Here is a 20,917-nt window from a genome sequence, read left to right on the forward strand (position 1 = left end):
TCTGTCTGTCTGTCTGTCTGTCTGTCTGTCTGTCTGTCTGTCTGTCTGTCTGTCTGTCTGTCTGTCTATCTATCTATCTATCTATCTATCTATCTATCTATCTTCATTTTCTATCCAGTCATAAGTTAGAATGGTTAAAATGGAATAAAATGGAGAATGAAAGGTGGTAGACTCAGGTGACAAAATTAGATTTATAATAATAATAATTTAATAATAATAATTTACTAGATTTGTATGCCGCCCCTCTCCGAGGACTCGGAGCAGCTCACAACGGCAAAGCAATACAATAAAATATAAACACAATGACCAGAAACTAAATTCACAAATGCTTGAATGAGAAGGTAGGGAAGAGGGGGTTAATCCCCCCATGCTTGGTGGCATAAATGGGTCTTAAGCATCTTGCAGAAGGCAAGGAGGGTGGGGGCAGTCCTAATCTCCAGGGGGGGGGTAGTTGATTTCAGAGGGCCAGGGCCACCACATAGAAGGCTCTTCCCCTAGGTACCGCCAGACTACATTGTTTAGTCGACGGGACCCAGAGAAGGCCAACTCTGTGGGACCTCATCGGCCGCTGGGATTCGTGCGGCAGAAGGTGGTCCCGTAGGTATTCTGGTCTGATGCCATGTAAGGCTTTATAGGTCATTACCAACACTTTGAACTGTGACCGGAAACTGATCGGCAGCCAGTGCATTTAGAGCAATGGAAAAAACCCTGCAAAGACTTAGGGCTTGGAAAACATTCTTCGCAGAGAATAACAATGCAAGAGCCTGCAAGCTAACAGCCAGGAAGATTATTAGCAGCAAGTTAGGGCTGGGGGAAAAAACTTGGAAAAAACCTACATTCAGAATATAAGAACCACCTGAGTTTCCAGCCTCTTTTAGGGAGGGAAATGGTGCACCTTATATATTGAAAAATACGATGCTTCTCCCTCACTCTCACATCTGGTCTTGACAGGTGTGACGGGTGTTCCAACATATGTGCTAATAACTAAGGTTCAGGAACCGAACCTGTTCAGAATTTGGCCCTTACGGGAAGCATGAACATGTAGCTGTACGTTAGCGCCGCAACCTCTTCTGCGTGTCCTGGCAATAGTTGAGGGGCCGACGGTCTTCCAACAACATCCAAGATATGTGTGCAATAGGGTTGATATTCCTGGAGGGGTCTGTAATATGGTAAATGATTTAGCTTTACTAGATAAATGGTCAAAGCAATGGAAACTGCAGTTTAATGTTTCCAAATGTAAAATAATGCACTTGGGGAAAAGGAATCCTCAATCTGAGTATTGCATTGGCAGTTCTGTGTTAGCAAAAACTTCAGAAGAGAAGGATTTTGTGGTAGTGATTTCTGAAAGTCTCAAAATGGGTGAGCAGTGTGGTCGGGCAGTAGGAAAAGCAAGTAGGATGCTTGGCTGCATAGCTAGAGGTATAACAAGCAGGAAGAGGGAGATCGTGATCCCCTTATATAGAGCGCTGGTGAGACCACATTTGGAATAATACTGTGTTCAGTTCTGGAGACCTCACCTACAAAAAGATATTGACAAAATTGAAGGGGTCCAAAGACGGGCTACAAGAGTGGTGGAAGGTCTTAAGCATAAAACGTATCAGGAAAGACTTCATGAACTCAATCTGTATAGTCTGGAGGACAGAAGGAAAAGGGGGGATGTGATCAAAACATTTAAATATGTTAAAGGGTTAAATAAGGTCCAGGAGGGAAGTGTTTTTAATAGGAAAGTGAACCCAAGAACAAGGGGACACAATCTGAAGTTAGTTGGGGGAAAGATCAAAAGCAGCATGAGAAAATATTATTTCACTGAAAGAGTAGTAGATGCTTGGAACAAACCTCCAGCAGACGTGGTTGGTAAATCCACAGTAACTGAATTCAAACATACCTGGGATAAACATAGATCCATTGTAAGATGAAATACAGGAAATAATATAAGGGCAGACTAGATGGACCAGGAGGTCTTTTTCTGCCGTCAGTCTTCTATGTTTCTATGTTTCTAAGAAAGCCGCCTTTGCAAGACTCAGCAAATCTCTCCTTGGCACAGAGGCACAGGATGCCAACCACTTCAAAAGCAAAGCCAGAAGAAGGCCTCAACTCATGAAGCTCTGGCACCAGGACGTCTCCAACACTTTATACTTTATGGCCCTGAATGTATGGAGCTCGGGGAGAACTTAGACCTTTGTGCTCAGGCCTGTGTTGGGCCACTTTCTGCAGAGGAGGCTCCTCACGTGTTGACCCCTGAGTTGGCAAAATGGATGGAGGGGAACTCCTGGCCTTGATGCCCCTAGGTCGAAATGTTTGGCCCACTTTCCCGTGAGATCATGGTCCAGCTTTTTTTCCAGGCTGTGATCACACACGTTTTTGTCCACCATTCGGTTGTGATCTTTGGTTAATGAATCCAAATTAGTTTGTTGATGTCTACAGTTCAAAGACTGGACCTCAACAAAGAGATTTGGACTCCTTGCTCAAGAGGGCTGACTGTGGCTGAGGAATTCTGGGAGCTGAAGTTCATACATCTTTATCTTGCCAAGCACTATCATGGGGGGGGGGGAGAGAGAAAGAAAGGAATAGAGAAAGTGGAAGGGAGAAGGAAGGGAGGGAGGGAGAGAGAATGAGGAAGAAGGGAAGGAAGGGACGGGATGGGATGAAGGCAGGCAGGCTGGAAAGCAGAATGAGGAAGAAAGGATGGAAGGGTGGGAGGGAGAATGAGGAGGGAAAGGAAAGATGGAAGGAATAGGGAATGAGGAAAGAAAGAAGGAAGAAGGGAAGGGAGGAAGGAAGGAAAGAAAGAGAAAGAAAAAGAAAGAGAGAGGAAGAAAGAGAAAGAAAGAAAAGAGAGAGAGAGAGAAAGAGAAAGAAAGAAACAAAGAAAAAGAAAGGAAGAAAGAAAAGAGAGAGAGAGAAAGAGAGAGAGAGAAAGAGAGAGAGAGAAAGAGAGAGAGAGAGAAAGAAAGAAAGAAAAAGAGAGAGAGAAAGAAAAAGAAAGAGAGAGAGAGAAAGAAAGAAAGAAAGAAAGAAGGAGCTTCAGGCAGAACTTGAACCTCAAGCAACCTTTCCCATTTGCAACACATATAAGTAGAGTTCCCAGGTAGCCCGCCTGCTTAGCAAAAAAATATTTTATCTTTCCAATAATCCTAATTTCAGATTAACTGAGTCAGGCCAGTAGCTTTCCTGGCCAACTGTGAGAACGAGGTCCTGGGTTCTTCTGCTTCTTGATATGCCTTCTCACACGCAAGCCCACGTGAGCCCTAAAAGACCCTTTGTTCTTTAAAAGCGGACGATTTGGCACTAAGAGTTTGTCTTCCGTCCACATCCCTCCCTCCCTCCCGAAATTACGTATTCCAATCACCAAACCTCGTCCCCTCCATTGGATTCTCCATTTTCGGTGCATCCAGGGTCAGAGTTCTGCGTCTCTGCATTAGCCGAGTGCCAACCCATTTCAGTTTTGCTGCGGCTGCAAATGTTTTCTGGCCTTCAGAATGCCTGCTGCGGAGATTTGTGAAATGCTGGGGCGATTTAGGGGGACACGCTCGGTTCTTCAACATTCTTCAAGCTTGTTCTCCAAACCTCTCTCTCTCTCTCTCTCTCTCTCTCTCTCTCTCTCGCCCTCCTCCCTTCTCCCCCCCTCTCCTCTCTCACTCTTCTATCATCTATTTACTTATCTATCTACCATCTCTCTCATATCTGCCTGCCTGCCTATCTTTATCTATCTATCTATCTATCTATCTATCTATCTATCTATCTATCTATCATCTATCTATCATCTATCTCATGTCTGCCTGCCTGCCTATCTTTATCTATCTATCTATCTATCTATCTATCTATCTATCTATCTATCTATCTATCTATCTATCTATCTGCTTACCTACACTATCTCTATCCGCTCCCTTTCTTCTATCATCTGTATCTACTTATGTATCTTCTCTCTCTCTCTCTCTCCTGCCTACCTACCTATTTATCATAATCTATCTATCTATCCTTTCTTTCTTTCTTATCTATCTATCTATTTATATCTCTCTCATCTCGCTCCTATCAACCCACCCATCAATCCATCCATCCATCTCTAAATTTCTCCCTTTCTTCTATCATCTGTCTCTACCTACCTATCATCCATCTATCGTTTTTCTTTCTTTCTTCCTTTCTTTCTTTCTTTCTTTCTATCTTTCTTTCTTTCTCCTCTCTCTCTCTTTCTTCTGCCTACCTACCTATCTATTTATCTATCATTATCTATCCTTTCTCTCTTTCTTATATCATCTCTTAATTTATCTCTCTCCCACCCACCCATCCATCCATCCTCCCATCCTCTCTCTCTCTCTTTGGACTTGCTTGTCCAAAAGTATTCTTGTTCTTTGGATTGAGTTGGAGGGGAAGGCATGGGGCTTCCAGCCAGTTTTCTGCCTGCCCGATCTGTCCTCCGGAACTCCCCTCCCCTGCACGGGGACAAAGGAGTAACTGCCAGAGAGTTGGGGTTTCTTCTAAAAACAAGGACATGTACCGTTTTGTTTCATTAATAAATTGCTTGGCTTCTTGCGTTCACTTTTGGCTGCATGGGTGACCCTTGTTCTTCATGCCCTCAGAGTTCTCAAGAACAAGTTAGAAGAACACAGTTAAAAAGAGTGTGTGTTTGTGTGTGTGTTTTAACTGAACCAAGGAAGTCCCACTCTGCCCTGGTTGGTGTATTTAGTCCTGCAGCTCAAATATATCCAACTTGGTCCAAATAGGCTTGGGTTTTATGAGCCATGGTGGCACGATGGTTAGCTTGCAGTATTGTAGGCGACTTCTGCTCCTGCCGTCTGCCTGCAATTCAAATCTCACCAGGCTCCAGGTTGACTCAACCTTCCATCCTTCCGAGGTGGGTAAAATGAAGAGCCAGATTGCACAGGCTGACTCTGTAAACTGCTTAGAGAAGGCTGTGAAGCGGTATATATGTCTGTGCCCTTCCTTCCTTCCTTCCTTCCTTCCTTCCTTCCTTCCTCCTCCTTCTCTCCCTCTCTCCCTGCCTCCTTCCTTCCTTTCTTCCTCCTTCTCTCCCTCTCTCCCTCCTTCCTTCCTCCTTCTCTCCCTCCCTCTCTCCCTCCTTCCTTCCTCCTTCTCTCCCTCTCTCCCTGCCTCCTTCCTTCCCTCCCTCCCTCCTTCCTTCCTCCTTCTCTCCCTCTCTCTCTCCCTGCCTCCTTCCTTCCTTCCTCCTTCTCTCCCTCCCTCCCTCCTTCCTTCCTTTCTCCTTCTCTCCCTCTCTCCCTGCCTCCTTCCTTCCTCCTTCTCTCCCTCCCTCCTTCCTTCCTTCCTCCTTCTCTCCCTCTCTCTCTCCCTCCCTCCCTGCCTCCTTCCTTCCTTCCTTCCTGCCAGTGCAGCTTGCGGGGTGTTGGTGCAATTGAAGCCTCTGAACGCTTTTCAGGGGTGGGCCCATGTAGAGTGCATTGCAGTAATTGAGCCGTGAGATGATAAGGGCATGAGTGACCGTGTGAAGCGCCACCTGATCTAGGTAGGGTCACAATTTGTGCACAATACGGACCTGTGCAAAGATCCCCTTTGCCACATCTGGGAGAGGCTCATCCCATCTCATCTGTGGATCTAGGAGGACAACCAAATTGCGAACCTGATCTGAAAGAATTATTCTTCCCCCTCCCCAAGTGCCAGCAAATAGGGCTCCGTGTGCCACCTGTGGCCCCCGTGCCATAGTTTTACCATCACTGGTACAGAACTTCAGCACCAACAGCCACTTGGTCTTGTTGGGGTTGAGCTTGAGTCTCTTAACCCCCATCCAGACCCTTCAGTGGGAGCAGGAACAGTGGTTTCCATTCGGGCTCAGCACCTCTTGACGGAGAGGGGCGGCATACAAATCTAATAAATAATAACCTAATAAATAATTTCAAAGCCAGCAGCTGAGTCAACTTCTCTTCCTTGGCTGGCTTTCAGGAGGTTGGGTGGGGAAGCAGCGCAGCCCAAGACGATCGGCCCAAAAGCCTGGGAGAGTGAGGAAGTGCTCAGCCCTTGAAGGCTGTTCCCAGGCCCTCTCTGGCATGACCGTTCATGCGCTTCCGGACATGTTCCAGCATGCAGAATGAGCCACAAATACTTCAGAGGCTGAGCCTGGCAAGCACGGGCTCATATTTGCAGGTGTAGAAGCTTTGCTCCCCGGAAAGAGAGGAGAAAAGAAAAGTGGACTTCTTTCTTGGGTGCCTTAGTTGTTTTGCCAATTCTTCTTTCTTGGCAGCATTGGTTGGTTAACCAATTCTTCTTTCTTGCCGGAATTTGTTGGTTAACCAATTCTTCTTTCTTGGCTGCATTGGTTGGTTTACCAATTCTTCTTTCTTGGCTGCGTTGGTTGGTTTACCAATTCTTCTTTCTTGGCTGCCTTGGTTGGTTTACCAATTCTTCTTTCTTGGCTGCATTGGTTGGTTTACCAATTCTTCTTTCTTGGCTGCATTGGTTGGTTTGCGAATTCTTCTCATGAAAAGGCCAAATCTGGGCAAAGAAGCCAAGCAATGTCTCTTAGTCTCATGTCCCTTCATTGACTAATCCCGGGTTGGCAAATACTTTAGATCTGGTGGCTGTCGCCCAGCCAGTGCTGCTTAGGTTGGCTGTTGAGGGAAACACAGGGAAGCCACATGGGAGTCTCCGTGCCACCGCACCATACAAGAAAAACCTGACTCACAAAGCCTTGCAACCAGCATCCCTCGTCGTTATTTTCTAATAAGCGTCTGGGAGGATGAAAAGAGAAATTGGTGTGAGATACCAGCAGGCCTCCTCTTACGACCACAATTCTGGCTAGAATTTCTGTTGCTAAGCAAGGTGGCGGTTGAGTCACACCTGATTTTTACAACTGTTGGCAGAGGTCGTTAAGCAAATCACATCAGCTGTACATAAGAATGTAAGAAGAGCCCTGCTGAATCAGGCCAAAGCCCATCGAGTCCAGCATTCTGTGTCCCACAGTGCCCCCCCCAATTGTCCATGGAGATCTTGAGCAGAAAGAGAAGGCAAGACCCTCCCTTTCCCTTGACCCCTAACAAATGGTACTCAAGGGAATCCTGCCTGCCTCAATTCAAAAAGAGAGGGGGGGGGGGAGGAAGGAAGGAAGGAAGGAAGGAAGGAAGGAAGGAAGGAAGGAAGGAAGGAAGGAGAAAGACAGAGAAAACATAACCTAAGAAGAGCCATGCTGAATCAGGCCAAAGTCCATCGAGTCCAGCATTCTGTGTCCCACAGTGGCCCCCCCAATTGTCCGTGGGGATCTTGAGCAGAAAGAGAAGGCAAGACCCTCCCTTTCCCTTGACCCCTAATAAATGGGACCCAAGGGAATCCTGCCTGCCTCAATTCAAAAAGAGGGAGGGAGGGAGGGAGGAAGGAAGGAAGGAAGGAAGGAAGGAGAAAGACAGAGAAAACTGCTGCGTACTAGGTAGACATCTTTATTGAGCTGTCCACCAAAACCCCAAGATCCCTTTCTTAGGGAACAACACTTAGGAGGCAACACTGATTGACAATCCGTTTCACCTGCTGTTGTACACATTCAACTTTGTGCAGAACAAAGTATTCAATGAGAATATTTCATTCATTCAGATCTAGGATGTGTTATTTTGAGTGTTCCCTTTATTTTTTTGATATATATACATACATACAAACATATATGCATACATGCATACACACATTCATGTGTGTGTGTATTCTGATTTATAACTGTACATTCAAACTTCATATACATTTGTATTGATATTTGCATAGTCGTTTTACTTTATGTATCCCCCCGTTTATCTTCAATAAAGATTATATTTTCTTTAATAATAATAATTATTATTAATAATAATAATAATAATAATAATAATAATAATAATAATAATGACCTCCACTGCTGGAGCACCCACAACTTCTGGAGGCAATTCATTCCCCTGATTAACTGTTCAAATGCAGTTATCTTCCCGCCGAGATGGTACCTATTTATCTAGTCGTGTTTGCATGCTTCCATACTGCTAAAGTGGCAGCACATGACGATACAGAAGCTCTAAGCCCATCTCAGAAAACGATCTGCCTCTGATCTCTTTCCTCCAGACTCTATAGATGGAGTCCATCAAGTCTTTCCTGATCAGTTTGATGCTTAAGACCTTCCACCATTTTTGTAGCCCATCTTTGGACCCGTTCAATTTGATCCATATCTTTTTGTAGGTGAGGTCTCCAGAACTGGACCATAGATTCACCACCACTGTTCTAAGTCCAGTGAGTTTCCTAGGACATCTTGGAAACTTCTCCAGGCCTCCTTAAGAGGTCCAGGGAAGGTGGACTAGTTTTTTGTTTTTACTCCCAACAAAGCAGCTCACAGCCACATGGGTGTGTTTTGTCAGATGTAATCGCATTTTGCATGGGGTGGGGACAATCCCGTCGAACTGGCCCGCCTGGAGCCTGTCGGTGAATTCAGGATGTGACTGAAAACGCAGGAACCCACCCTGCCAAGAACCTTTACAACATGCAGGGTTTCTATTTTATTTTATTTATTTTATTTTATTTTATTTTATTTTGGGGGAAAGATCAAAGGCAACATGAGGAAATATTATTTCACTGAAAGAGTAGTAGATCCTTGGAACAAACTTCCAGCAGACGTGGTTGGTAAATCCACAGTAACTGAATTTAAACATGCCTGGGATAAACATAGATCCATTGTAAGATAAAATACAGGAAATAGTATAAGGGCAGACTGGATGGACCATGAGGTCTTTTTCTGCCGTCAGTCTTCTATGTTTCTATGTTTCTATGTTTCTATTTTATTTTATTTTATTATTTGTCAAGTATGAATTGACAGTACACAAATATATACACGTGTATATCGTGTATATAAACAATGTTTATATACACGATACTAGTAAGAGAGAAACATTAGGACAGGGGATGGAAGGCATGCTGGTGCACTTATGCACGCCCCTTACTGACCTCTTAGAAATCGGGAGAGGTCAACAGTGGAGAGTCTAAGGGTAAAGTTTTGGGGGTTAGGTGATGATACTACAGAGACAGGTAGTGAGTTCCATGCATCAACTATTCGGTTACTAAAGTCGTATTTCCTGCAGTCGAGTTTGGAGCAGTTCAGTTTAAGTTTGCGTCTGTTGTGTGCTCGTGTGTTGTTGTGGTTGAAGCTGTAGTAGTCGTTGACAGGAAGGAGGTTGTAGCAGATGATTTTATGGGCTATGCTTAGGTCGTGTTGAAGGCGAAGTAGTTCTAAGCTTTCTAAACTTAGGATTGTAAGTCTAGTTGTGTTGGGTGTTTTGTTGCGAGTGGACGAGTGGAGGGCTCTTCTCGTAAAGTATCTCTGGACATTCTCTAGAGTGTTTATGTCCGAAGATGAGCTCCATTCAAGGATTAGTCAGGTAGTGAGTTCCATGCATCAACTACTCGGTTACTAAAGTCATATTTCCTGCAGTCAAGCTTGGAGCGGTTTACATTAAGTTTGCATCTGTTGTCCAGTGTTGTTGTTGTTTTTAATAAAAAAATTAATTGATTTTAAAATATAAAACACACACACAACATACAACAAGTGCTCAGTGAATAGTGCCCACCACCAGACAGCATTCGTACCCCTCCACCAGAATGGGGGCATATTTTATATATACCATTTTAACTCAAGAGCAATATTTCTATTTACATATTATATAAAGTGAGACCAAGCTACAAGGAATAAATTGCTGTTGTGGTTGAATCTGAATTAGTTGTTGACAGGAAGGACATTGCAGCAGATTATTTTTATGGGCTATGCTTAGGTTGTGTTTGTGGCGAGGTAGTTCCACGTTTTCTCAACCTAGGATTGTAGGGTATTCTGTTGCGAGGGGAGGAGTGGAGGGCTCTTCTCGTAAAGTATCTCTGGATATTTTATAGGGTGTTTATGTCCGAAATGCGGTGGGGGTTCCAGACAGGTGAGCTGTATTCAAAGATTGGTCTGGCAAAGGTTTTGCATGCTCTGGTTAGTAGCGTGAGATTACCGGATTTCAGAATCCTTTACTACATAGAGCAGTGATTTTCAACCTTTTTTGAGCCGCGGCACATTTTTTACATTTACAAAATCCTGGGGCACACCACCAACCAAAATGACACAAAATGACACCCTAAGACACTCTCCTCTCTTTTTCCATCCCTGTCTTCTCCCCACCCTTGTGTGTGTGTGTGTGTGTGTGTGTGTGTGTGTATACGCACTCTTGAACCATTTCCAAAAACAGGTGAGGGCTGGAGTTTTTTTCTCTCTTATTATTTGGGTGCTTTTTATCATATGCTTTAAATCAAGTCACTTCTCTCTTTTGTTTCTCTCTCTTTCCTCTCATTCTCTGCCTCAATCATTTTCTCATTTCTCTTTTTTCCTCCCCTTTTTGCTCATTTCTTTCTCTCTCTCCCCTTCCTCTCCTTTTCTCTCTCACTCTTGCTTTCTCTCTTTCTCTTTTCTTTCTCTCTCTCTCACGCACTCTCTTTCTCTCTTTCTTTCTCTCTCTCTTTCTCACTCTCACTCTCTCAGCAAAAAGTTGCGAGACCAAAACCTGAGCTTCCTTCTTCGCGGCACACCTGACCATGTCTCGCGGCACACTAGTGTGCCACGGCACACTGGTTGAAAAACACTGACATAGAGTATGCAGATATTTCTCAGTCGGCCCAATGATGTGAAAAAAGGAGATTTATTTTTTTTAAAATCACCCAATGTGCCTTTTTCCCAAAGCACTTCATTCTCCCTTCCTTTTTAACTTTATTTCTTTTACCTGCACCTCTCTCCCTGGGTTTTCTGTTTTTTTGGGTTGGGCTGGTGGGGATGGGAGGGTCTTGCCTTTCCAGTTCTCGGCTGTGCGTTGTTAACCCTCCCATTTTCTCTCTCTCTCTCTTTTTTTTTCCCTTCTCACTTTCTCTGTACAAAATAAAAATAACCCGCCATATAATTACTGGTGTGTTGTTATCTCTAAACACACAAATTGGGAATATGAAGCCACAGCAGAAATTTGAAAGGTTGGGGAGGAGACTTGTCTCCCTTTCGCTAAAAGGACCCCGGGCAGATTTTGCAACGCGAGAAGAGGGAGGGGCAGGGACATTTTGAATGCTCAAACACACACACACACACAACCCCCCCCCCTCCCCGGAAGGTTATTGATGCAGGTAGAAAAGGCTGCTTGTTGTAGCTCGGAGCTTGGCTGCCTTCTTTGGAGACGTTTCATGACCCAACCTTGTTACATCATCAGTGGCAGAAGGGAGTGGGGTTTGCAGAGGGAGGAGGAAGAAGGGGAGAAGAGGAGGAGGAGGAGAGATGTTTGGGGTCTTTGGTGGTCTCTGAGGTTGGCTTTATATATATTTGGCCTTATTGCCATGCACTCAAAAGCCTGATTGGGATTATTAGTAGTAGTAGTATTGTTGTTGTTGTTGTTGTTGTTTATTAGATTTGTATGCCGCCCTTCTTCGAAGACTTATTAGCAGGGGAGGACTTATTTTAGGGAAAACAGGGTGTCTGTCTGTCTCTCTCTCTTTGTCTCCCTCTCTCCCTTCCTTCCTTTTTCTTCCTTCTTTCCTTCCTTGCTCTCCCTCTCTATTCTTACTCCCTCCATCCATCTCCTTCCTTCCTTCCTTCCTTCTTTGTTCCTTCCTTCCTTTCTTCCTTCCTCTTTGTTTCTTTCTTTCTTTCTTTCTTTCTTCTTTGTTCCTTCCTTCCTTCCTTCCGTCCTCTTTCTTTCTTTCTTTCTTTCTCCTGAAACATCATCAGGGCCTCTCCCAGGTTGGCCCCTTCCAAACACAATCGCCAGCAGCCAAGCTGACTGAGGCGGAGGATGGGAGCTGCCAGCTCAGCACCTTTGAAAAGTCCCTGGGGCCGAAGGAGGAGGAGGCACCCGGGCATCAAAGCCATGAGCCATTGAGTTCAATGCAGTGGCGTTTCCTCCTGAGTCAGCGCCCTTTGAGTTTGCATTGTAATGTTTATTTTCTTTCCCTGGCTGGCGGCTTTTGTCTCCCGCTGTGTGTTGGCGTGTGGGAGGCAGGGAGGAAAGATATGGAAATCTAGCGCGCATCAGTTCCACCAGGCATGGGAGCAGGGATACGTGGATGTCCACCCCAAACAGGGCCAGGTCTTGCCACTTTGTGTTTGCTCTCGGCTGCAAATCGTCTCCCTTCCAAAAGCTACTCAGCCTCTGACTAGGGGAGTTGGGTTCAATTCTGCCCATCTCTCCTTCCGTGCATCCTGTAAGGCAGTGTTTTTCAACCAGTGTGCCGTGGCACACTAGTGTGCCGCGAGACATGGTCAGGTGTGCCGCGAAGCTCAGAGAGAGAAAGAAAACAAGAGAAAGAAAGAAAGAGAAAGAAAGAAAGAGCAGGAGAGAGAAAGAAAACGAGAAAGCAAGCAAGAGAGAGAAAGAAAGAGAGAGAAAGAAAGAGAAAGAGAGAGGGAGGGAGGGAAGGTGGGAGAGAGAAAGACATAGAGAGAGGTAGGGAGGGAGAGAAAGAGCAAAAAAGAGGAAAGAAGGAAGAGATAAAGAAAGAGGGATGGAGAAAGAAAAAAAGAGGGAGAGAAAGAGGGAGAGAGAAATAGAGCGAAAGGAAGAGAGAATTTTTTTGTCCAAACTTTTTTTAGCTGCCCCCCCCTCAATGTGCCCCATGGTCTTGTAAATGTAAAAAATGTGCCGTGGCTCAAAAAAGGTTGAAAACCACTGCTGTAAGGGGTTCGAAATATAACAGCCCCTGGGGACTTTGTGCAAACATTTCTCCTCTCCTTTCTTTTCCTTTCTTCTCCTTTCCTTTCTTCTCCTCTCCTCCCTTTGCTTCCCCTCTCCTCTCTTCTCCTCTCCTTCTTTCACCTCTCTTCTCCTCTCCTCCCTTTCCTTCCCTTCTCCTCTCCTCTCCTCCCTTCACCTCTCTTCTCTTCTCCTCCCTTTCCTTCCCTTCTCTCCTCCCTTCACCTCTCTTCTCTCCTCTCTTTCCTTCTTCTCCTCTCTTCACTTTTCTTCTCTTCCTCTCCTCCCTTCCCTTCGCCTCTCCTCTCTTCTCTCCTCCTTTCCTTCCTTCCCCTCTCCTCTCCTGCCTTCACTTCTCCTCTCTTCACCTCTCCTCCTTTCCTTCCTTCCCCTCTCCTCTCCTCCCTTCACTTCTCTTCTCCTCTCCTCCCTTCACCTCTCTTCTCTCCTCCCTTTCCTTCTTCTCCTCTCCTCTCTTCACTTTTCTTCTCTTCCTCTCCTCCTTTCATTCCTTCCCCTCTCCTCTCCTCCACTTCACTTCTCCTCTTCTCTCCTTTCTTCCCCTCGCTTCTCCTCCTCTCCTCCCTTTACTCGCCTCCCCTCTCTTCTCCTCTTCTCCCCTCTCCTCCCTTCCCTTCTTTTCTCCTCTCCTCTTCCCTGCCCCAAACGTGTATTGTGGCATGTTGGTTTGCAATAGAGTCTTGCAGGTTGTTTCATTATCCTGCAGACCCCTGGGCAGGAACCGAAGTTAAAACACATGGCTAAGCCTCTTTCACGAAAAGAGACAGAATCTTTGCAATGGGTCATTTGGGCTATTTTTATACACAATACTAAGCTGAGTTCGCTTTCACCTTGCTGGTTTCCTTGGCTTGTGTGTGTGAGTGTGAACCCAGGCCACTGGGTGACTTAATGATTCATTGCGTTGTGCAAAGCCAGGAAATGGCAGGATTCTTCCACAAGATGAAACCTGTTGCCAGATTGTCTCCCCTTAATCTTCTGAGCTCACGGGGAATTTGTGGTTCCAAAATGACAACTCTGGCAGATTCACAAAGACAACTTTGGAAGCCCAGCAACAAGGATCATTCCCAGTGCCGCATCCTAATGGATTATGTTACCTAGTTTGGATGCAGAACAATTGTAATCCCCCACCTTCAATCTTTTTAAAAAAAATATTGTTGATTAATTTTTCCAAGTTTTAAAAAACAACAACATTTCAATAATTGGAATAACTGTCTTCAGTTCTGGTGACCTCACCTACAAAAAGAGATGAATCAAATTGAACGGGTCCAAAGACGGGCTACAAGAATGGTGGAAGGTCTTAAGCATAAAACGTATCAGGAAAGACTTCATGAACTCAATCTGTAGAGTCTGGAGGACAGAAGGAAAAGGGGGGACATGATTGAAACATTTAAATATGTTAAAGGGTTAAATAAGGTCCAGGACGGAAGTGTTTTTGGTAGGAAAGTGAACACAAGAACAAAGGGACACAATCTGAGGTTAGTTGGGGGAAACAACAGAAGCAACATGAGAAAATATGATTTGACTGAAAGAGTAGTAGATCCTTGGAACAAACTTTCAGCAGATGTGGTTGGTAAATCCACAGGAAGTGAATTTAAACATGCCTGGGATAAACAGATCCATCCTAACATAAAATACAGGAAATAGTATAAGGGCAGACTAGGTGGACCATGAGGTCTTTTTCTGGTGTCAATCTTCTATGTTTCTAATAATTTAATACAGATCTAAGCCTGAATTTTTTATGTTTGTTACATTTCTTATATCACCTCTTTATATATTGCATTACATCTATCATCTATCTATCTATCCATCCATCATCTCCATCCATCCATCCATCCATTCATTCATTCATTCATTCATTCATTCATTCATTCATTCATTTGTCCAATACACAAATACATAGGAAGAAAAATAGACATGTTGTAATATATATAAGGGTAATAGTGAACTTAGAGGAGAGGATATATGAAAGGAAGAGAATATATATGATAGGTGAAAGAAAGGAAAGACAATTGGACAGGGGACGAAAGGCACACCAGTGCACTTATGCACGCCCCTTACTGGCCTCTTAAGAACCTGGAGAGGTCAATCGTGGAGAGTCTAAGGGAGAAATGTTGGGGGTTATTAGATTTGTATGAATATGGGGCCTATATTCTTAGCCCAAGCCAGGGATAGGCAAAGTTGGCTCTTCTATAACATGTGGACTTTTTAACTCCAAGAATTCCTGAGCTAGCATGTTTGGCTCAGGAATTCTGCGAATTGAAGTCCACAAGTCACAGAAGAGCCAACTTTACCTACCTCTGGCCCAAGCCATCATTGGTTCTTTGTTTCTTCTATTTTATCCGTTTCTAATAGATATTTGTATGTTTGGGATATTATTATTTTTTCATCCGGTCCTAACAGAGTAACCCCCTTCAAATTTTAGCTTGGGGAAACTTGTTTAAGAACGCAACACCTCCTAATCCTTCCGTTCCTCTTTTCTTGTAGGCCTCTGGGCTCAGAAGGTGCTTGTCAATGAAACGGTCTCGGGCTTCATCAGGACCGACGTGGTCCTTCATTGCAACTTGGTCAAGAACAACCACACAAGGATCACCCAAGTCACCTGGCAGAAGGCCAGTAATGGCTCCAAGCAGAACGTGGCCATCTACAACCCTGTCATGGGGGTCTCCATCCTGCCCCCCTACGAGGAGAGAGTGGTCTTCCAGAGCCCTTCCACCACCGACGGGACCATCAAACTGTCCAACCTCCAGTTGGACGACGAAGGGATCTACATCTGTGAGTTTGCCACCTTCCCTACCGGCAACCGGGAAAACCAACTCAACCTCACCATCTTGGGTAAGATGCCAATATCTCTTTTAATTCATTATGACTGGCGTTAAAATTAGACGATGGTCACTCATTGTTCGTTGGGTGGCTTACAACACCATAAAAATACAGAATGTTAAGGAATAGGCAGAGTTATCTCTGAGTAGTCAAAGATACATTGTGTTTGTGTGCAATAGGGTGAAGCTTGTTATCCAAAATATTGCCCAAGTTCCCGATCTGGGCTCTCTGTTTTGAAAATATTGATGCAGGCCGTTTAATGTAAACCCTCAAGCGAGTGTACAGCAATAATATAAAAACAAAGCTCCTTAAGAAAAACGATCCGTGAAAAACATCAACATTAGTGCGAGTTCGTGGCTGGGGTAGGTCATCCGTAAAAGCTCAAAAACCAAACTAAACTCACAATCTCCTGGTTTTATAGGCTCCTTCTACAACTCCTACAATGAACTGGGCCCCACTACTTTTATATTAGAGAGACTCAAATTTCTGAATTCAAGCCTTAACGCAAGAACATAAGAACAGACTCAAGCTCAACCCGGATAAGACGGAGTGACTGTGGGTTTTGCCTCCCAAGGACAATTCCATCTGTCCGTCCATAACCCGGGGGGGGGGGATTATTGACCCCCTCAGAGAGGGTCCGCAACTTGGGCGTCCTCCTCGACCCACAGCTCACATTAGAGAAAAATCTTTCAGCTGTGGCGAGGGGGGCGTTTGCCCAGGTTTGCCTGGTGCACCAGTTGCGGCCCTATCTGGACCGGGACTCACTGCTCACAGTCACTCATGCCCTCATCACCTCGAGGTTCGACTACTGTAACGCTCTCTACATGGAGCTACCTTTGAAAAGTGTTCGGAAACTTCAGATCGTGCAGAATGCAGCTGCGAGAGCAATCATGGCCTTCCCAAGGCATGCCCATGTTACACCAACACTCCGCAGTCTGCATTGGTTGCCGATCAATTTCCGGTCACAATTCAAAGTGTTGGTTATGACCTATAAAGCCCTTCATGGCATCGGACCAGAATATCTCCGGGACGCCTTCTGCCGCACGAATCCCAGCGACCGGTTAGGTCCCACAGAGTTGGCCTTCTCCGGGTCCCGTCGACTAAACAATGTCATTTGGTGGGACCCAGGAGAAGAGCCTTCTCTGTGGCGGCCCCGACCCTCTGGAACCAGCTCCCCCCAGATATCAGAGTTGCCCCCACCCTCCTTGCCTTTCGCAAGTTCCTTAAAACCCACCTCTGTCGTCAGGCGTGGGGGGACTGAATTTTTTTCCCTTCCCCTTAGGCTTATAGAATTTATACGCGGTATGCTTGTTTGTATGATTGGTCTCTTAAATTGGGGTTTTTTAGATTATTTTTTAATATTAGATTTATTACATTGTCTTTTTTATTGTTGTTAGCCGCCCCGAGTCTTCGGAGAGGGGCGGCATACAAATCTAATAAGTAAGAAAGAAAGAAAGAAAGAAAGAAAGAAAGAAAGAAAGAAAGAAAGAAAGAAAGAAAGAACCTAAGAAGAGCCATAGTCTCTCTTGGAGGCAAGGAGAGGCCAGGCACCCTAACCCAAACCCTTGACGTGAGTGACGTCAAGTTGGCCACCTTTAAGCCAGTCACATGACCTTTAAGCCATCCCCCTGTCACATGACCATCAAGCCACTCCACATGGCCAGCAAGCCACACCCACAAAATAAGCCACACCCACAGCGTGGTAGTTAAAAAAACCTGCAGTCCTTCACTGCAAACAGCCCTCGGTTTCTCCCCTTTTTAGAGTACCAGATTTTTGTAGCATATTTGCTATCGTATCCCGGTGAAGAACGGCTCAAAACGTGCCCCATTTTTCACAGTTTGTGGCATCCCAATGAATCCCCGTTTCATCAGCGGGGTCACATTTGGCCGATTGCCTGCGTTCCTTCACGTAGGTAATGTATTTATAAGGTCCCTATTTCCTCCTGTCTTTTGTAAAACACAACTTTGGATGGCTCACCGCAATAATGAAAACAAACAAATGAGGAAAGAAGCTGGAGCCTGGTTTCATTTGAGATGGGATTGAGAGTCAACAAGTCTACCTAGATCTTCATGGATGCTTAGATCTTGGACAAACTAATGAGGAGGACACTAATGTTGATGTTCATCCAACGACTCATGGGCCTTGTTGGTTATTTGATCTTGACTCCTTTGCTTTTCACTTGCTCATCCCGTGTCTTTCCTTCAGCCAAACCGGTGAACCGGATGGAGGTCACCAGCAGACCACTGATTGCAAGGGCCGGCATGACGGAGAAAATCCTGGTGGCCACCTGCATCTCCTACAACGGGAAGCCTTCCAGCACCGTGACCTGGGACACGAAGCTGAAAGGCGAGGCGGAGTTCCAGGAGATCCGGAATGAGAATGGCACCGTCACGGTGATCAGCCGCTACCGTCTTCTACCGAGCCGGGAGGCCCACCAACAGCAGTTGAAGTGTGTGGTCAACTACCAGCTGGAGCGCTTTGCGGAGAGCATGACACTCAACGTGCTGTGTAAGTTGGAAAAAAAGCAGGAGTGACGTTTAGTGGCGGAGTTGGGACATAAAAGAGACAGGACCTAAAATGGGAGCGTCAGGGTTAACAAGTCACAAACCCATAACTAATTAAAACTCAGAAGCTGGTGAATTCCTCCAAGAATAGCTTTATTGGATATATCCTATTGACACAAATCTGGTGAAAATCCAACTCTGAAGGGCCCCACGGTTATCACTGAATTAAAAGCGAACGTTTTTCGCCCAAACCCAAACAATCGCCTCAAGAAGGGCAGCATAGAAATCTAATAAATAAATAAATCAGTCACATGGTCTAATCAAAGCGCTGCCCTGTGATCTGGTGACATCACTCCTCTTTCCTCCAGCCAGGTGTAAGAACGTCCTTGGTTCTCAAGAGAAATTTTCTTTGTTTCGACCACACGGCCCCAGCTATCTCTAATCCCCGTTCCCTATCCCTCCGATCGAGCGTGGCAGCACTGAAGCTTGGCCAGTCCAGTTTTAGGGTTGACGGGGAGATCTTGACAGGGAGATCATAGAAATATAAACAAATAATTAATTAAATAAATCTTACTGTGACTTATCTCAACCAACCTCCGTGATGATTTGATTACTTCTCTTGGGGCGTTCAACTAGGCATGGGCTTCCCTGAGGAAGGAGGGACAAGTAGCAAAACATTTGTGCTGACGTGGTCAAGACACAAGGCCATCTGCAGCCATCATCATTGGTATGCTGGGCGCCATGCATGTGTCATTTTTGACATCATTGTGGTTTGCTGCAGAAGCCATTGTTAGGAGATTAAAGTGGTCTTCAGTGCATCCATTAATGCTGTTTTCCCTTCTCTCTTGTCATCTCTTCTCTGGTTGTCCTCCATCTTTCCTGGGTTTTTTTCTCCTTGCCTTACCAATTCCACTTTTGCCTCTATCTGTCCAATCTTTCCTTTCTTCTCCTTGGCTCATCCTTTCATGCTTTCACTCCACCCTTCTGTTCTCCTTTCTCCCCATCCTTCTCTTCCTCAACGTTGCCCCTCGTTCCAAAACCTTCTCAACCCCACATCGACCCCCCACCTTGGCTGCCATGTCTCTTTCTTCTCCCCATCTCTGCTTCTCCCTTCCCTTATTCTCCTCCTTCCTTCCTTCATCTCTCTCTTCCCCCCTCCATCGTGTTCCTCCATCCTCTCTGCCCCGCTCCGCAGACGAACCCGAGGTGAGAATCGATGGTTTCGACAGCAACTGGTACCTCAACCGAAAGGATGTGAAGCTCACCTGCGTATCCGATGCCAACCCTCCCGCCACCGAGTACCAATGGAAGCTGTAAGTATTGACCCACAGCGCATGGATGAATTGTTATGAGTTCTTTCTGGCACTGAACAAGTAATGAACCAAATGGGAACAGTTTTGTGCCCTACGCCATAAAGTTGCTTCAAGAGCTACTGGGTCGGACTGTGCAGGTGATGGAAGATTGATGGATATTTCTCTTCCTCCATTATTTGACATAAACTGTTCCCTGAAAAAAATTGCACAATTGTTCGCTGCGCACGTCTTTTATGTATTAACCCTTTTAAATTTAAAGTTTAAACCCTTATTATAAATTTAATAAATTAAATTGAATTTTAGTTACCGGATTTTTTGGAGTATAAGACGCACCGGAGTACAGTGGTACCTCTACTTAAGAACTTCATTCGTTCCGTGACCAGGTTCTTAAGCAGCTCTGGCTGCAACCTACCACTGACCGTGCAATGCGCCAACTGGTAGGAAAACTCTTTAGAACCCGCTCCTGCCTCAAATCTTATATATACTCTTTTTTCTTTTTCAAAACAACACATTAGTGTTCTGGCTGGGAATGTCGTAGCTCGCCTTAAATTATAAAATATTGATTGTTTCTCTTCAAAGTCCCTGCCAGCGTAGAATTCTTGTTTGGGGCATGTTAAACATGGACAAAGAATCAAGCTTCTGATTTGTTTCTATCTCTTTGGGCCAAACAGTTTACGGTTAATGATGGTGGTGATTTTTAAAGGAATAGAGAGGATGGTGAAGCTGTTTTAGAGGAAAGGAAAGGAAGGAGGGAAAGGGGAAGGAAGGAAAGGAGGGAGGGAGGAAGGAAGGAAAGAAGGAAAGAAGAGGGAGGAAGAGAAGAAGAGGGAGGGAGGAATGAAGGAAGGAAGGAAGGAAGGTAGAAAGGAGAGGAAGGGGAAGGAAAAGAAGGAAGGGGAAGAAGGAAAAGGAAGGAGGAAGGAAGGAAGGAAGGAAGGGGAAGGAAGAGAAGGAGAGGGAGGGAGTTATAAAGAAAGAAAGAAAGGCGGGAAGGAGGGGAAGGGGAAGGGAGGAGGGAAGGAGGAAAGGACGATGGAAGGGAGAGAGGGAGGGAGGAAAGGAGGGAGGGAATATAGAGACAAGGAGGGAAGGAAGGAAAGGAGGATGAAAGGGAGAGAGGAAGGGCGGGAGGGAGGAAGGAAGGAAGGAAAGGAGGATGGAAGGGAGGAAGGAGGAAAGGAAGGAAAGAATATAGAGACAAGGAGGAATGGAAGGAAAGGAGGAAGGAAGGAAGGAAGGAAGGAAAGGAGGATGGAAGGGAGGAAGGAGGAAAGGAAGGAAAGAATATAGAGACAAGGAGGAATGGAAGGAAAGGAGGAAGGAAGGAAGGAAGGAAGGAAGGAAGGACTCCGTGGTTCGTACGTGTAGTGGGGGCAAGGGCGGGTGATAATTTCCAATCATTAATTGCCCCCAAGGGGAGGGGAGGGGTTTCCCCCACCCCTGGCTGCTTCTAATTGGAGTTTCGTCGGAATGCAAATCAGGGCTGTCAAGCGCTGGGTTGGGTGCCTGTCGATTGCTTTTGCAGAACTTAATTGCTTTCCCTCGGATTGATTAAAAATGAGTAAACGGCATAATTTCCCTCCGTGCGCCGAGTTG

At 45.3% G+C, this 20,917-nt stretch overlaps 1 protein-coding gene across 3 annotated transcripts in view; it reads left to right on the top strand.

Moving 5' to 3' along the window:
• The window catches only part of NECTIN1 (nectin cell adhesion molecule 1), a 207,571-nt gene that overhangs the window by 103,111 nt on the left and 83,543 nt on the right, over nt 1–20,917 (top strand). For all 3 annotated transcript variants that reach the window (XM_070765955.1, XM_070765956.1, XM_070765957.1), the window contains exons 2-4: nt 15,168–15,515; nt 17,710–18,012; nt 19,204–19,321. In XM_070765955.1, the coding sequence (XP_070622056.1) occupies nt 15,168–15,515; nt 17,710–18,012; nt 19,204–19,321 (769 nt within the window). The remainder of the gene's footprint in view (nt 1–15,167; nt 15,516–17,709; nt 18,013–19,203; nt 19,322–20,917) is intronic.

This window comes from Erythrolamprus reginae, chromosome 12 (genome assembly GCF_031021105.1).
Source record: "Erythrolamprus reginae isolate rEryReg1 chromosome 12, rEryReg1.hap1, whole genome shotgun sequence".
NCBI classification, from domain to species: domain Eukaryota; kingdom Metazoa; phylum Chordata; class Lepidosauria; order Squamata; family Dipsadidae; genus Erythrolamprus; species Erythrolamprus reginae.